Here is a 15973-nt window from a genome sequence, read left to right as displayed (position 1 = left end):
TAAAACAAAAAATAAATAATTTTTTTTGCAAGAAATGCAAGCCAGACCTAGAGGTGCATGCCTGTAATCCCAGCACTGGAGGATGGAGCCAGGAGGATGACTTATAAAGGCCCGGACAACACAGCAAAACCTTGTTTGAGAAAAACAAAAAAGGAACTAGGAAATGAAACTAGAGGTTTTGTGGGAAAGAAGGGGCCCACTTCGCGAGAACAGCAGCCTGGCTGCTGCCAGTGGAGCTGCCTGTGCCAGCCCGACCTCTGACGCTTCAGAACTTTCCTTCTGAATCACCGCTTCACACAGCAGTACTCTTGGTTTGTGACCTGAATGAGCGCAGAGACAGAGGACCTTTAACACATCTCTAAATAAACCCCATAGCAACCTTCCCGCTAGCTCACCACCGCCACCACCCAAACCTCGTTGCTGTGCATCAGTAGGTATTGGGGCTGACATACACAGCATAGGCTGAGCCACTTAGAGTCCACTGCTGTGCGGGTCATTGTGCCTGTGCCACAGTGAGAGATCTCTGATGCATCGTCAGGGAAATGAAAGACAAGAATCTAAGCAAGAATCCGGGCCAAGGAACCAGCCCCCTCCCCACAGTGGTAACAAGGAAGTCTTGTGTGGTTCCTGACCTCCATATAGTTTATGCCATCAGGAAGGACTAGGCTAGCATTGACCTAGGCTAGCATGTTCTATCACAGGCTCCCCATAGTCCATGCAGTCAGGAAGGACTAGGCTAGTGTGATCTATCACAGACTCTTGCACTGTGGAGTCCTCCCTTGGAGCACGTACCTGGTCACTGGGGGAAAACTGTCTAGGGTGGTCATTTCCCCTCAATAGCATTCTGGTTTCTTTCTGATTCTTGTAGCACATTGATCCTGAGTGACCCAGAGATCACCAAATAAATAAATATTAAAAAGTCCTTGGGGAAGTCCAAGGAGGAGGAGAAATTAATAGCTAGATAATAGAAAATCCAAGAGGAAGTAGGCCAGTGTGATGATTTAAACCCGTAGAGAGTCCCAAACCCAGAAAACAAAACAAACAGCAACAGTCAAAAAAGAAACCAGGGTCATGGTGGTTAATAACTAAAACAACAGAATATTCTTATTCTCTTTGAGCATAAGGTGGGAAAATCTCACCGCTTTGAAAGCTCAGCTACGCCCTGCCCTCTATGACTTGAGGGCTTTCCTACACTGGGGGAGGCAGGGCGCTCAGGGGTGGAGGAAACACTTTGATGATGAAATTCGTTGCCGAGATTGAGGTCAAACATCTACATATATTATAACTGTCAGTCTTAAATGGGACGCCGGGCTGGATGGGCAGAATGGCTCTGGATATTTTCCATGAGAATACAGACTTAGAGACTGGGGTTTTAATAATGGAAGCAGAGCTGGTTCTGGGGTCCCATGAAATAATCTCTGTTGCCCCAGGCAAACAATGCTTCCGGGGAGGGTCATACACCCCACAGGTGCTATTTCAGTTATGAAATAACCCAATGACCTTCCCTCTCTAAACATTTCCTGGGTGATGAATAAATACGAATGTGTTACTTTAAAAGGATAAATAAACAAATCCAGGCAGAAATAATTAATCAAGATGATAAATTCAGCCTTTCGCTTTGAAATGTTGGCAAGACCTGCCCTGCAGGCCAGGTGCAGCTATCCTGAGAGAAGAATCAGAGACACCCAGGAGTTGGAGACATTACATCCCCATGCTCAGACCACTGACCCACTAGGAAGAGAAAAGGGAAGGCGCTGTCCAGAATAATGGCAACAGAGGGCCACCTGAGTCAGGGCAGGAAGAGGGGCTCAGATTGATGTTCAGAGTGACCTGACTGGAAAGGGGAACCATGGCTAGACAATCTCAAATCTTAGAAGGCACTAGTGAGGTGAATCTCAGTCTTAACTCCTGTCCAGGAGTCCCCAGCCACCCGCTTCTCACCTATTCAATACACCCATTACCACAGAGGGCCAGGAAAGAAATATGCTGCTCCACCTTCCCCAGAAAAGGGACAGAACACTAGAGAAGATCCTCTCCGCTTACCCTCACTTTACCCAACAGCTCCTTCTCCCTCTCTGTACCACATCCCAAGCCCCAAACATGCATTCTTCCCCCATCCAAATCCTTCTGCTTAGTGTTATACGTAGAGTCAAGGAAAAGCCACTCATTGCTCTCCAGCTGATGCTCTCCAGCTGATGCCAGCCTTCCTTCCCGTCCATAGCACGGGCCATCCTTATCTCTGCCCAAACTCATGTGTTTGACACAAAGGAGGCACTGTGTGAGGATGAATAAGCCATGGCTTCCCAGAAGAGAATCTGCCCAGACACATGATGGTGGCCAAGGCGAGGTGGCCAAGGCGGCATCCTATGCATAGTGTTCATCACAGGGGATCCCCGATTATGAGGTGGGAGCCCTTGGAACTAGAAGAAATGATTTCTCCTGACTTAACCAGCAAGGGGGAGATGAGTATGTCAAAAGATATGAAATGGAAGTTATATTCTCATCAAAGAGAAATTTAACAACAACCCTATGGGAAAACAACACTGATATCCATGAGGAAGCTACCTTATACACTCTTCCATATTTGGAAATAAAGAAAAGGCATCCAAAGGTGACCTTGCCAGGCTAGCTGGTATGAGAGTGGCCATCCTGTAGTCCTAACTGATTAGGGACTGAAATACAGCAGCTTTCGAGAAGAACAGAACCAGCTCCAAAGGCTGTCCTACCCATTCCAGTTCATGCTCCTTCCAAGCAATGCAGACCATGAGGTCTTTCTCTTTCAATGAATACTTACAGGCAAGATCAGACATGCTCAGGTAGTATAAGAAGGGGAGAAGGGATGAAGGGAGGGAATTGGAGAAAATGTGTAGCTCAATAAAAACAGGAAAAAAAAAGAAAACGTGATAATTAAAAAAAAGAAAAAGAAAATTTACAGGCAAGGTCTGTCATAGAGGCCAACAAAGGAGGTGACTCCAAGCCACTCAACTCAGTCAATAGAGGGCCAGCAGGTGATACAACTCAATAAATCCAAACTCTTTCATGGCGACATGTGTTGAAACAAATTAGCCTTTCCCCTTTAGTCTTTCAAGTTACATCATTTAGACATTTTCATCTAGATTTGCCAGATGAGGAAACTGGGCTTCAGCAAAGTTATAAGGCGGATTCAAATAAGCAGAGCCACTTGGCAGTAGTGATAGTGTCTAGGATGCCCTACCCTTTTCCTTGTGGCTGAACTTAGACCAGCGTCTCTAATCCCCTGCCTTCACACAGCACTGCTAAGTGTTAAGCTGAGAGCATCCTCAGATCTGTCTGTGCCAGAGCTCCTAGCCTTATATGTGTCTTGAACTGGATCTTGACTCTAAAAATTCATCTTCATTTTCTCTGCTGGACTGAGAAGAAGCCAGACCAAGCCCAAGTTCTTATGTTACTGACCTAAATAACTTTAAAATACAGCAGTGTTGGTGAACTGACCAGAAAACAGGACACTTGTCTGCCGTGTCTCTGCAAAGCCCTGAAGTATGTTCTGAGAATGTACATCCACCAAACACCGCCATCACACTTCCATTGAACCCATAGTCACGAGCTCTCTCCTGAAGGCCATCCAGACCCCTATGCTAAGTTCCGACACTTGTCAGAGAAGTCGATCAGCCTTGAGACAGTGGACTGCTCTTTCCAGGAGTTCTTCCATCGAAGTGACTATGTTTCCCGACCATCCGCAAATGTTCTCTGGTTTGGAGGGTTAACTCCTAAGTTTGGAATGAGAGCACCCAGAATGTTGGGTATCCGCCTCATCACCCCAAAGTTGAACACCACATGTAACTACTAGGCACACAGTAAAGCACGTGTTTGTGATGGGCAAGCACATTACAATCTTCGCAGGGAGCTTTCTTGCTCTAGAACGGAGACTCAAGTGGAACCCAAGCTAAGCTCTCTCTGCCTGAGGCTGTCAACAATCACCCCAACAAGCTATTAATCCCTTCGCTTGAAGAGAAAAGAACAGATGGTACCAATCAACTTCTGCCACCCTCCCCAGACTTGACTCCTGAGTCACTGAAGACAAACTAAAAGTGAAACAAAACCCTTGCTATCCTGAAACTTGTCTTCCCCCTAAGTCAATTTGATAAGCACTTCCGGAGGAGGAGTAACTGTGAGAGTGCATGAATTCAGAGACTGATGGCAGGTGCTCTATGCTTTATTTTTTGAGAGACAGGGTCTTTCTGTAGACCTGGAGTTTAGAAAGACTAGCTGTCCAGGAAACCCCAGACTTTTTTTTTTTTTTTTGATGTGGGTTCTGGGATCCAAAGGCAGATTGCTATGCATGCCTGACGAGCTCTTTACTGACTGGGCTTTCTCCTCAGCCTGAAACATTTTGTGTAAGACCCAGTTAGTAAACAGTTTAAGCCCTATAGGCCATAGTGTCAGGGTGACAGCTGCCCAATTCTGCCATTGCAATAATAAAGCAGTCACAGACAAAAATTAATCAAGTGAACTTGGCCCCACGCCATTAAAACTTTATTTATGGACACTGAAATTTGAATTTCAAAGAAGTTTGAATACTTCAAAAATATTTCCCTTTCTTTGATTTTTAAAAATCTTTGTAGAAATGTAAAAACCAATTTTTGGATGTGGGCTGTAGAAAAACAGGAAGGAGGCTGGATTTGGCCCACAGGGCTGTGGTTGCCAACCCTTGCTCAATGTTAGAATATCCATCCAAATGCCCCCAAGAAAACATCCCCACCCACTCAAGGGCCAGGTTTACGTGGCCTCTTGGCAGATTGTAGAGTAGGACTTGGTTTTATGCACACATCTTCAAAATAGGGCTAACTTCACTAAGTTCATCAAAAGACTAGATCTCAGAAACAGGTACCAATCTCTTAGTCACATGACGCTATCTTCATCCTTCCTCTGGCTGGGTCACCCATCACATACTTCCGATTTATGTAAGGCAAACTCTGCAAGAACACATAACTGAATTTATCCACACAAATGACAAGCTAGATTTCCACACATACCCTCAACTTTAACCTTTGCTTGATCTCTGAAAAATGACAGAAATTTGGAGGGCAATAGAATTAGTATTCTAATTCAATGGAGATAAGGGAATGTTGATGTCATTAAGGAATTACAACCCCATGCTAATAACTTTATTCGTTCATTCCTAGAAAGTAACAACTTTCCGTGTGAATAAATATGGTTAGGATGCAGCTACACAATATTAAACATGCTTCTAAAAGCTAAAACATTTTGTAAGCCGCCCCATCACAGTGACGTCATGAAATGACATCATAAAACACGACTGTGCATTGGAATCTGCACCCCCCTTTCTTTTCCACTATGCCCAACTGTGAGGCATAAAAATGCTTACCACACGAGGCAAGCCACATGTTCAAATAAGGGATTTCATCTTTCTTTCTAACAAAAACACCTTGTTTCCTGGATGAGAATGGCTGGCCTCATTCACACTTTGGTTTGAACTAAATTCATGTTTGAACACCCAAACTGTGAGCTGCTACTCCAATCCCAGCATGGAGGGAATGGAGAGAAAGTAACCACCAACCAGGATACCCCAACCCCTCAACCCCACCCCACACCATCTCCACACAGGCAGGTCAATGGCACAGAAAGAACTGGGCCACCTCAGCAGTCAAAGGAAACAGTACTTATTTTCAAAGCTGAAGACACACAACTCCGAAGCAACAATGTCACCGTATAAGTGACTCCAAAGTTCCTGTCAGGTATGAAGATAACCTTTGTTTTCAAAACAGAGAACTCATTAATCACTACAACGTTGTAATGGGAGGAGGGGAGTGTGTGACCCAGATGCTCTGGCGAATGAAGCCAATGTTGCTCCTCTCTGTCCCAAACACTAGCACAGCGGTGGACCAACTGTCCTGGTTTCCTGGAATGGAGGCAGATTCTGTGAGGAGTGGTCGCCCTTGGAAAAAGCTTCTGCAGGCTCAGATCTCTGACTTTTACTGCATACTACCAGTATAAATGCCTGCCAGTGGATGGCACAGCTCTGCCCTCAAGAAGCACTATGGCTTCGGCTCATGCTATAGAATGGATTCCAGGAAGCCCACTGCGGACAGGACCACTCCCGGGCACTGTCAGACCACTCGAAGCTGTTACACCACATCAGGCACGCATCAATGAAAGACGGAATCTGATTAATACCTATCACCTGGATGCAAAAACCTTGTCAACAAAAGTCTCTATCAGAGCCATTCCCCAGGCCACAAAGATTCCTGAAGGCAAAAGCTCTCTAGACTGAGTCAGTTTTCTTCTATCACAGGCTGAGAACCATATTCATCCCCAGAGGGGAGGTCACTATAGTTACACACACACACACACACACACACACACAATAGTTCAATAAAAATATGGACCCATTCATTCCCAATGAACGGATACTATCCAGCACATTTATCTACAGGCCTGTGTTTGACGTCTAGTTGGGCAGTGGACAGGAGTCACTTCACACAGAGCCTTAAGATTTCACCATGTCTCAGGCTGGGATTCTGTCGTTCAGTCAGTGGTATCCCAGACCTTCACCTTCTCTAGTTCTACCCCCCCCATTCATATTGCCCTCTGATGGCTGTCTTTCAGGATGACTATCTCTGGGCCCTACAGAAGCCTCTATCACAATGAAAATGGCTCATCAGAACGGTCACCTCAGAAAGACCTACAGCGCTGACAAATGAAACCAAGAGCCGACTGTGACACTCCTGACTGACCAGCCAAGAGAACAGATGCAGATGTTAAGATGAAACAAAACAAAACGTATCTCAAACTTTTGCAGGACTTGGCTGACCTGGCCTGAAGGCTATTACCAAGTAAACAGGATGTACTCCCAAATTATAATTTCCCGGTAGCTTATGCTTCCTAGGTGTATAAAATATAAAATGATCATCTCAGCATTATACAGATTATATCAGAGACTTGGCCACAGGCCCTAAATATTTCATCAAAGAGGCTGGTGATTCAAAAGTAAATATATTCAAAAGTAAATTGACCTTTAAAAGTTGCTGAGAGAATAGCAGAAACAGGAACAACACCAAACCCACAAGGCATGGTTTCCTACCTTCTTTTTGGAGTGGTTTCTTTCTTCTTCCTTTATAGCTTTGCTATTTTTCCCAGCACGGGACACCTTCTGGTCCCCAGACTGCTTTATGGTGATCTTGATCTCAGGGGGGCATATATAGTTCTCCAGGTTTTTGGGGGGTTTCTTGGCCCGCTTTGTAGTCTGAATCTTCAGCTTCAAACTCCCCTCGGTGAAGTTGGCCTCTTTGATGGAGAATTCCTGTTCTTCCAAACCATCTCCAGCCACCCATTTTTCACTGTCTGCATTAGAGTTGCAATCCACATCGTGTCCTGAGCCCAGCTCATCCTCCTCCTCTGGCTCCATGCGTTCTCCACCCACGGAGATACCTTTCAAGGGCTCTCCGGAACAGCCAGGAGCTGCTGGGGACTTGGACGAGGAGCCTGGAAGGAATTCCGACTCGCTCCCTCTTTGCCTGGAGTGGCTTAAAATTTCCCTGGACTCCATGATAATCCTACAGTCTTCTGGAGTTCTTGGGAGGGGGAAGGGACGAAGGGAAGTGGGAAAAAGGTCAGATGAGAGGACACCCAAAATTCCAAGAACAAAGTAGTCCAGCTGCTGGGTTCAACGTCCCAAGAACGGAGATGCGGTGATGTGCTCAGAAGATGTCAGATCTAAAATTGAGAGGTAGAGCGGTAAGTGGCTATGGTAGGAAAGAAATGCACCCCAAAATATCCAATCCCAGTTTCTAAAGTCCTTCCCACATGCCTACAGCATCGGTCCGGAAGTTTTCATACCCAAACTGAATCTTACTAGAGCACAGGGAAAGCATATTCACATGCACCGTCATAATGGGTTATTAGCAATTTTTATGGCTCCAGGCCCACTAATAAAGATAAGAGAGGTGAATCCTCAGCCAGTAACAACTAGAGGTTTCTCACACTGAAGCCACACGGGACAGGACTCTGTCACCAGTAAAACCAACCACAATGAAAGGAAACTCAGTGCTGATGCACGTCTGTGGGAACTGTATCCGGGTGGCGGCTTCTGCTGTTACTTCCCTCTTCCATCTGAGGAACACTATGCAAGATGAAGAAAACTCTCAGCTGCCCCTGAGAAGCCCTACCCCCACCCCCTTCCTAATGGACGGGCATCCTTTGGTCCTCCTGCCTGTTCCTTGTCACGTGTCATTACTTAAATCACACAGTATCTCCATTATGCAAAGCTTCCTAGCTTTTGTTTCTGCTTGTTTGTTTCATTTTGCTTTGGGGGTTTCGTCTTTCACCCTGTGAGAGCAGGTCGTATTTCCTAGTGCAGGCTGGCCTAGAAATCACTGTGTAGCTCAGGCTGAACTCCAGTTTGTGGCTATATTCTTGACCCAGTCCACCAAATACTGGAATTTTCCATGTGGGCTACCACACCTGACAATCTAGCTTTTAAACTTGGCTGTACTGAAAGTTGATAAGAAAACCAAGAGAGTTCAGTGGGAAATCACTAATTACTCTGGGATCGATGCAGACTTTTAAATGTTTGTATCTGCAGAAACATATGCTAGCTAATCATTTCCATCACTTATATAAAATAGCCATTTATACATTTTTCACTCCCCTTTCTTGTTCCTTAGGTGAAGGTCATTTTGTCCCCAGAACAGAAGAGCAAACAAGAAAGAAGCAGCACTTCTCAAGTCTCCAAAGTGTCAGGAATCCCTCGAACATCTTCTCTGCCCTCTTCCCTCCAAGATCAGTAGAAAAAAGATCAGGCGTTTCCCAGGTGATCCCAGGGCAAGCCAACTATCCTCCCCTCTGGCTCACCTCCATGCCTACTTTATTCTTCCCTAGTTCAGACTCATAATTGCAAAAGCCAAAGGCAAGGCCAGCTGTCCATCTGTAAGAGAAAGCCCAATGCCACACAGCTAAGCAAACTGCCATGTCTTCTAGCTGGGATCCCATTACTCCCGAGTCTTCTTACCCCACTGAGCACACTCCCTGTCGCCAGCAGTAAGCTTTTCTACACATTTTCTCTTCCCACCTCTGAGTCCATCAGTTTAAAGAACTGGTCATCAAATGTGCCTCCCAAGTGTACCCAATGAGGCTTGTAAGGACACATTGAGAACGCCAAGAACTGGAACCTGACAGCTGAGTATGTGGCTTCTGGCTGTGGAACCAGCATCTTCTCAGCCAGTACCTGGTGAGAAAGTCAGAAGAAGTAGCCTAGGTCAGAAGCCTCCACGCAGGCCATGGAGGTTTGCAGAGAAGCCCAGAAACACACTCAGATCCTGGAAATAGCTTGGCCCTGCGGATGGCCATGTTTATAAGAATTTTCAGTCTGGGAAAAGCAATAGTACAGTTTTCCTCTGAAAGTAGAAAGATTGCTCTAATAAAATCAGGAGCACCTTTGCAGAGGTTACCAAAAACCACGAAATAACCACCTGTGACTCTGACGGCCAACAAGATAATGGAGACTGTAGTTAAAACACATGACACTGCCATTTCTCTCTCTCTCTCTCTCTCTCTCTCTCTCTCTCTCTCTCTCTCTCGTCTTCATCTCTAGTATACAAATACGCCTATATTCCTGAAACCTTTTATTTTATAAAATGCCACATTTAAGCCAACTGCGGTACTATATGCCTGTGATCCTGGAATTTGGAGGCAGGAAGAACACAAATTCAAAGCCAGCCTTCCTTTGTAGTAAGTTACAGGACAGCCAGAAGTATATAGCATGATCCTATTTCAGAACCCACAAGCAAAAGTCTTATCGAGTCAACATCTATCGATTCCTTTCTCATCAGGGCAGAGAGCAGTGTAAAACCCTAAGGTATCAAGATGCCTTGCAGCAAGAGTCCAGTTGGTTTCTCTCAGTCTACACTCCAGCTCCAAACACATTGGAAGTCATTTCCCACCCCGTAAGGACAACAATGCCCAAGGCTTACTCCCTGAGGCAGGAGTCATCACCATTATGCTTTAACCCTCAGGAACTAGTACCCCCAGGCAAATGTGCCAACACAGGCTGTAAGATAAGGGAAAGACTTCCTCAGAAGCCCTTAGCAAGCCACCTGGACCTCAAACCAGACCAGGGAGGCATTGAGATAAGATAAAAGAAGATAAAACACAAACTATGGATGAACAGATAGGCTATGATGTTGCTATATAACTATTATTAAGAAAGTGCCTCCCATGTAAAAATGACTGGCTTCAGATTTTCATATACTTAACTGCATGAATCAATAACTATTTAGATGCAGTAGTAAAGACCCATAAAAATGAAAGTCTGATACAACAAGTGTTTCCCAAATCCTCTGAAGATCCTAAGATAAAATGAAAATATTCTTTCCCTCAAGAAGAAAACACTGAAAAAAGCTATGGTACCAGTGTAGGAAAGCTAAAAGACCAGTGCAGGAGAGCTACAGCACCAATGCAGGAGAGCTACGGCACCAGTGCAGAAGAACTACCTCACCAATGCAAGAGAACTACTGCACCAATGCAAGAGAGCTATGGCACCAATGCAAGAGAGCTATGGCACCAATGCAAGAGAGCTACGGCACCAATGTAAGAGAGCTACGGCACCAATGCAGGAGAGCTACAGCACCAATGCAGGAGAGCTACAGCACCAATGCAGGAGAGCTACGGCACCAGTGCAGAAGAACTACCTCACCAATGCAAGAGAACTACTGCACAAATGCAAGAGAGCTATGGCACCAATGCAAGAGAGCTATGGCACCAAAGCAGGAGAGCTACAGCACCAGTGCAGGAGAGCTATGGTACCAATGCAAGAGAGCTACGGCACCAATGCAGGAGAGCTACAGCACCAGTGCAGGAGAGCTACGGCACCAGTGCAGAAGAACTACCTCACCAATGCAAGAGAGCTATGGCACCAATGCAAGAGAGCTATGGCACCAATGCAAGAGAGCTAAGGCACCAAAGCAGGAGAGCTACAGCACCAGTGCAGGAGAGCTATGGTACCAATGCAAGAGAGCTACGGCACCAGTGCAGGAGAGCTACAGCACTAATGCAGGAGAGCTACAGCACCAATGCAGGAGAGCTACGGCACCAGTGCAGAAGAACTACCTCGCCAATGCAAGAGAACTACTGCACCAATGCAAGAGAGCTATGGCACCAAAGCAGGAGAGCTACAGCACCAGTGCAGGAGAGCTATGGCACCAATGTAAGAGAGCTACGGCACCAATGCAGGAGAGCTACAGCACCAATGCAGGAGAGCTACGGCACCAGTGCAGAAGAACTACCTCACCAATGCAAGAGAACTACTGCACCAATGCAAGAGAGCTATGGCACCAAAGCAAGAGAGCTACAGCACCAGTGCAGGGGAGCTATGGTACCAATGCAAGAGAGCTACGGCACCAATGCAGGAGAGCTATAGCACCAATGCAGGAGAGCTACAGCACCAGTGCAGGAGAGCTATGGCACCAATGCAAGAGAGCTACGGCACCAATGCAGGAGAGCTACAGCACCAATGCAGGAGAGCTACGGCACCAGTGCAGAAGAACTACCTCACCAATGCAAGAGAACTACTGCACAAATGCAAGAGAGCTATGGCACCAATGCAAGAGAGCTATGGCACCAATGCAAGAGAGCTATGGCACCAATGCAAGAGAGCTATGGCACCAAAGCAGGAGAGCTACGGTACCAATGCAAGAGAGCTACGGCACCAATGCAGGAGAGCTACAGCACCAATGCAGGAGAGCTACAGCACCAATGCAGGAGAGCTACAGCACAAATGCAGGAGAACTATAGCACCAATGCAGGAGAACTACAGCACCAATGCAGGAGAACTACAGCACCAATGCAGGAGAGCTACAGCACCAATGCAGGAGAACTACAGCACCAATGCAGGAGAGCTACAGCACAAATGCAGGAGAACTACAGCACCACTGCAGGACAACTATGGCACCAATGCAAGAAAGCTACAGCACCAATGCAGGACAACTACAGCACCAATGCAGGAGAGCTATGGCACCAATGCAGGAGAGCTACAGCACCACTGCAGGACAACTATGGCACCAATGCAAGAAAGCTACAGCACTAATGCAGGAGAACAGGCTCTTGCTGGGACCTTGGGCAACTATGAAAAGAAAAAAGGAAAACCTTGTGGAGATGGGGTGCTAGGGTGATGGTGATGATTAATGTGCCTGCCCCTTAAGCAAGAGGATCTGAACCCACTCTAATACAAGGTGGCTTGCTTGTAATTCCAGCCTTGGGAGGTGGGGACGAAGTTCCCAGGAGTGATCCGGCTATGAAGACTGATCATAGCAACTCAGGCCTTCACACACACACACACACACACACACACACACACACACACACACTCACAAGGTAACATGAGCCAGGAACATGTAGGATTGTGCTAATAGAGTCACTGGGGTGTGGCAACAAGTGGACTGGTGAGAAGCACAGCAAACGAAAGGTTACAGCGGGATCGTGAAATCCCCGAGTGACAGACACGCCAGTGAGTGGGGATGTCATCTTAGGAGCAATGGGAAGGCCGCAGGGGAAAGGACTCTTTCTAAGCTTCTTTGGGGGCAGTGCAAACCTCAGACCACTGCAGAATTGGGAAACCTAAAATGAAGCAGATAGCTGACCCCTGCTGAAAACTGATTGTGCTTTCTTGAGGTCCTGGGCCAGCTGGACTTTGGGGGACAGCTGAAGTTTATCATAACACGTACTATAGATAAACTAATAAAGCCATTTCAAGTAGTTTCAGGCTCTACAAACCTCTATTCCAGACCCACCACCCTGGTCCCTCACATTCAGAGTCCAGTCCCAGACTGCATTAGTGACTAAGCTGAACAGGCCACTCAGTTCAAACCTGTCTCCACGGTGTTCTTTCTGTGCTGGCCTCTGCACAGAATCGGGCCTCACATTTGCTGCCATTGGTCCATGCAATCCCCAGCGTACGAGCAGTCCTCTCTAAAAGTTTGTGCCATGAAGAAGGAATGAAAGATTAACAGGCCCAATGAACCCTGAGCCTTCCCATCATTCCAGGTTGTTCTACAGTATCTGTATTTCCATAGTAACAATTTTACAAACTCTGGGAGATAGTCCTTACTCCCTGGCCTGACTTACATTTCACCTGTCTGTACAGATTGCCTCTAAATGCCTCTAAATGTCCATCTTGTGTCGTCTTCTAGTTGTTTTTTATTATTATTATTCAACAGCAGCTGCAATTGAATAGTGCTCACATTCCCCTCATTTCCATCCTGGAATGGAGCCTTTGGAAGGTTTCTAGAAGTTCTTTCTGAATGAAAGTACTTTCCCCCCTGACAGCTATTCAAATTCCTTCTCCAGCCTTAGCTCCACCTACCCAGGAAGCCCCTGTCAAACTTTCTGCCTATCCTGGGGCTAAAGATCCAGATCCTGTGTCCACATGAACCCCATCACTTTAAAAATTCTAAAATAAGTTGGGTGGTGGTGGTGGTGGCGCACACCTTTAATCCCAGCACTGGGGAGGCAGAGGCAGGCGCATCTCTGAGTCCAAGGCCAGCCTGGTCTACAAAGTGAGTTCCTAGAGAGCCAGGGCTATTACACAGAGAAACCCTGTCTCAAAAAAACAGAAAACAAACAAAGAAAAATGTCCTAAAACAAGAAAATCTTTCAATAGCCCAGAGCGAAGAAACCTAAGCTGTGGATTCAGCAGCTCACAAAGCTGCTGTTCCTCAGTCACCCCGGCACACACCTGCCAGCCTACACCCCGTGTGAGTTTTGTGGTGGGTCTGGGAGACAACTGCCAGTCCCCCTTGAAAAGCCCCTGCCAACACACGCATGTGAGCACAGTCACACACTCAGAGCTGGGGGAGCCCCTGCAAGGTGAAAGCATTTTGACCTGTTCACATTCCTGCAATTGGCGGCTGCCTCAGAGAAGCCAGCACACAATGAACACTCTGTCCTTGGTTTCCTGCCTCCAGTGCAACACAAGCTGACCCTTCTGAGGCTGCCTGCAGGGCTGCCATGCAGGGACTGAGACGATAAAGGTGGCTTAGGAAATAAGGCTTCGGCAGGTCCTAAGAAGCAGTAAAGCAAGGACAGGACAGAGGATCTTACAATGTACAATGAGATCAGAGTGTGGCCACAGGCTCTCTACCCCAGCTCTAGCATTCAAAGGCAGTAAAATGCTAGCTAGACAAGCCACTCTGAGGGCCCGATCCCACACTCCGCTCAACAACGATGTAACACGCGGTCTTACGCAGCTTCGCTTTGCGCAGCCATGGGCCTACGGGGACACTTCAAATTGAACAGTTTGAGCCCACAGCAGTGTTTCTCTAGTGCCCAGGGAAAACCCGCATGGCTAGATGTTGCTCATACTCAGGGGAGCCCTAAACAGTACCTCCTCCCTCCCTTCCAAATCTGCAAGATACAGAGATGTTTCCTGTCTGAAAAATGCTGCTGCTGCTGCTGCCTGGGAAACGCTTCCTTAGGCTCTGAGCCTGGTGGGAATGATGTGGAATCTCAAGCTACCATAGTGAGTCAGGGTCGGGGGCAGGGCAGCTGCTTTGGCTTTCCCCAGCTTCTAGGTACTGGAGGCACTGGGGTCTGCAAACCAGTGTCTCAGATTTCCCCTATACAATGCCCTGACCAGAGTGCTTTCTAATCTGTATTTGCAGGTAGCTTCTCTCAGTCTCCTAAGAGCAGGTATCCATTGCTTTTGAGACATTTACTATCCCAACGCCCAGCATAGCATCTAGCACCAGAACAGACATTCAAGACATCTGCTGGACCAAATAGAAAAATGAAAACGAGAGCTTGACTTCCCAGTCTATCCACCTCCCCCGTTTGCTTGGCTCCCAGATCATCCTCACATCCCAGCCATTGCCATGCTGACTACTGCTTTCCAAATCTGCAATATGGCAGAAATAGACAAAGCCCTTGGCATATTCAATTGGAGTCACAAGATATGATTTATGGGCTTCCCTCTGTCTCTTAGGAGCCCTCATGGGACCCCTGTCAACCTCAGTGTCTGAACAACAGTAGGAAAATGTGTTGTCTTTCTTAGCTTCCCATTGGGCCACAGTTCGCATGGGTTTGTTGATAGTTCAACCCTATGCTTCTTAGGTTAAAATAACTTTCCAAAAGTACACACCTCACAAGCCCTTAAAGGTAAACAGTCAGAAATGCAGCTGTCCTTGGACTTCTGGCCACATTGCCACAAGGCCAGGGACCCCTCACAGGCTGGCAGGTTATATAATTCTCAGGTTGCAACTCTTTCCCTGAGAACTCTTCAGAATGTCCATGAGAAAATGGAGGTTGGCTAGGGATTTCCCTTTTTCTCGGCACACGACATGTTTGATAGTTTAGTTGCTGGGGTGTTTGGTTTTGGTTAGTGTAGTGTGGTTCTGTCTGTCTCCCCTGGCTTTTTCTGGAAGACTGAGAGCCTTGCAGATCATGCCCAGCTCACAAGTGTTTCTTTCTCTTTTTTCTCCATTACTCTTTTAGTTATTTCTTTCCATCTGATGATCCTGGTTTCCAGGTTCTTACAATGTTGAGATTAGGATCCTTCCCTCCATTCTCCTTCCCTAGTGCTTCCCCATCGTGTTCTTCCCTTTGCATCATGTTCTTCTCCTGTACTCATTGACTCTCTGTGGGAGAGAACTCTCTTGTCAGATGCTAACAAGATTGCCTAGCTTTGGCAATAAGGGGATTAACTACTCGTCCTTCTTTGTATCTGCTCAGGGCACTGGGTGAAAGTCACAGCAGATTCTCATGCAACTTTGCACACACCTGGAACCCTCCTCCGACCTTCCTGAGTTAAAGGCAAACATGAGATCAAATATCTCTTCTCTGATTTGTTGAAGTTGGGACTCTGTTTCTGTGCTTTTGTGACACATACCATACATAACATGTCCTGGGAACTTCCTACATCACTTAAGGCTGAGCCGTTCTTACGTTTTGCCTCATCTTCCCTAGTAGACACTTAGAACTTTGAGGG

General features: G+C 46.6%; 1 protein-coding gene across 1 annotated transcript in view; it reads right to left on the bottom strand.

Moving 5' to 3' along the window:
- Nucleotides 1-15973, bottom strand: part of Setbp1 (SET binding protein 1) — a 336450-nt gene that overhangs the window by 306885 nt on the left and 13592 nt on the right. Inside the window, exon 2 of the mRNA XM_075968205.1 lies at nucleotides 7082-7713. Coding sequence (XP_075824320.1) covers nucleotides 7082-7546 — 465 coding nt within the window. The 5' untranslated portion in view covers nucleotides 7547-7713. The remainder of the gene's footprint in view (nucleotides 1-7081; nucleotides 7714-15973) is intronic.

The sequence above is a fragment of the Microtus pennsylvanicus genome, chromosome 4 (genome assembly GCF_037038515.1).
Source record: "Microtus pennsylvanicus isolate mMicPen1 chromosome 4, mMicPen1.hap1, whole genome shotgun sequence".
In the NCBI taxonomy this organism is placed as follows: domain Eukaryota; kingdom Metazoa; phylum Chordata; class Mammalia; order Rodentia; family Cricetidae; genus Microtus; species Microtus pennsylvanicus.
Note: the sequence above shows the minus strand (reverse complement) of the source record. Positions and strands in the feature narration are given on the sequence as shown.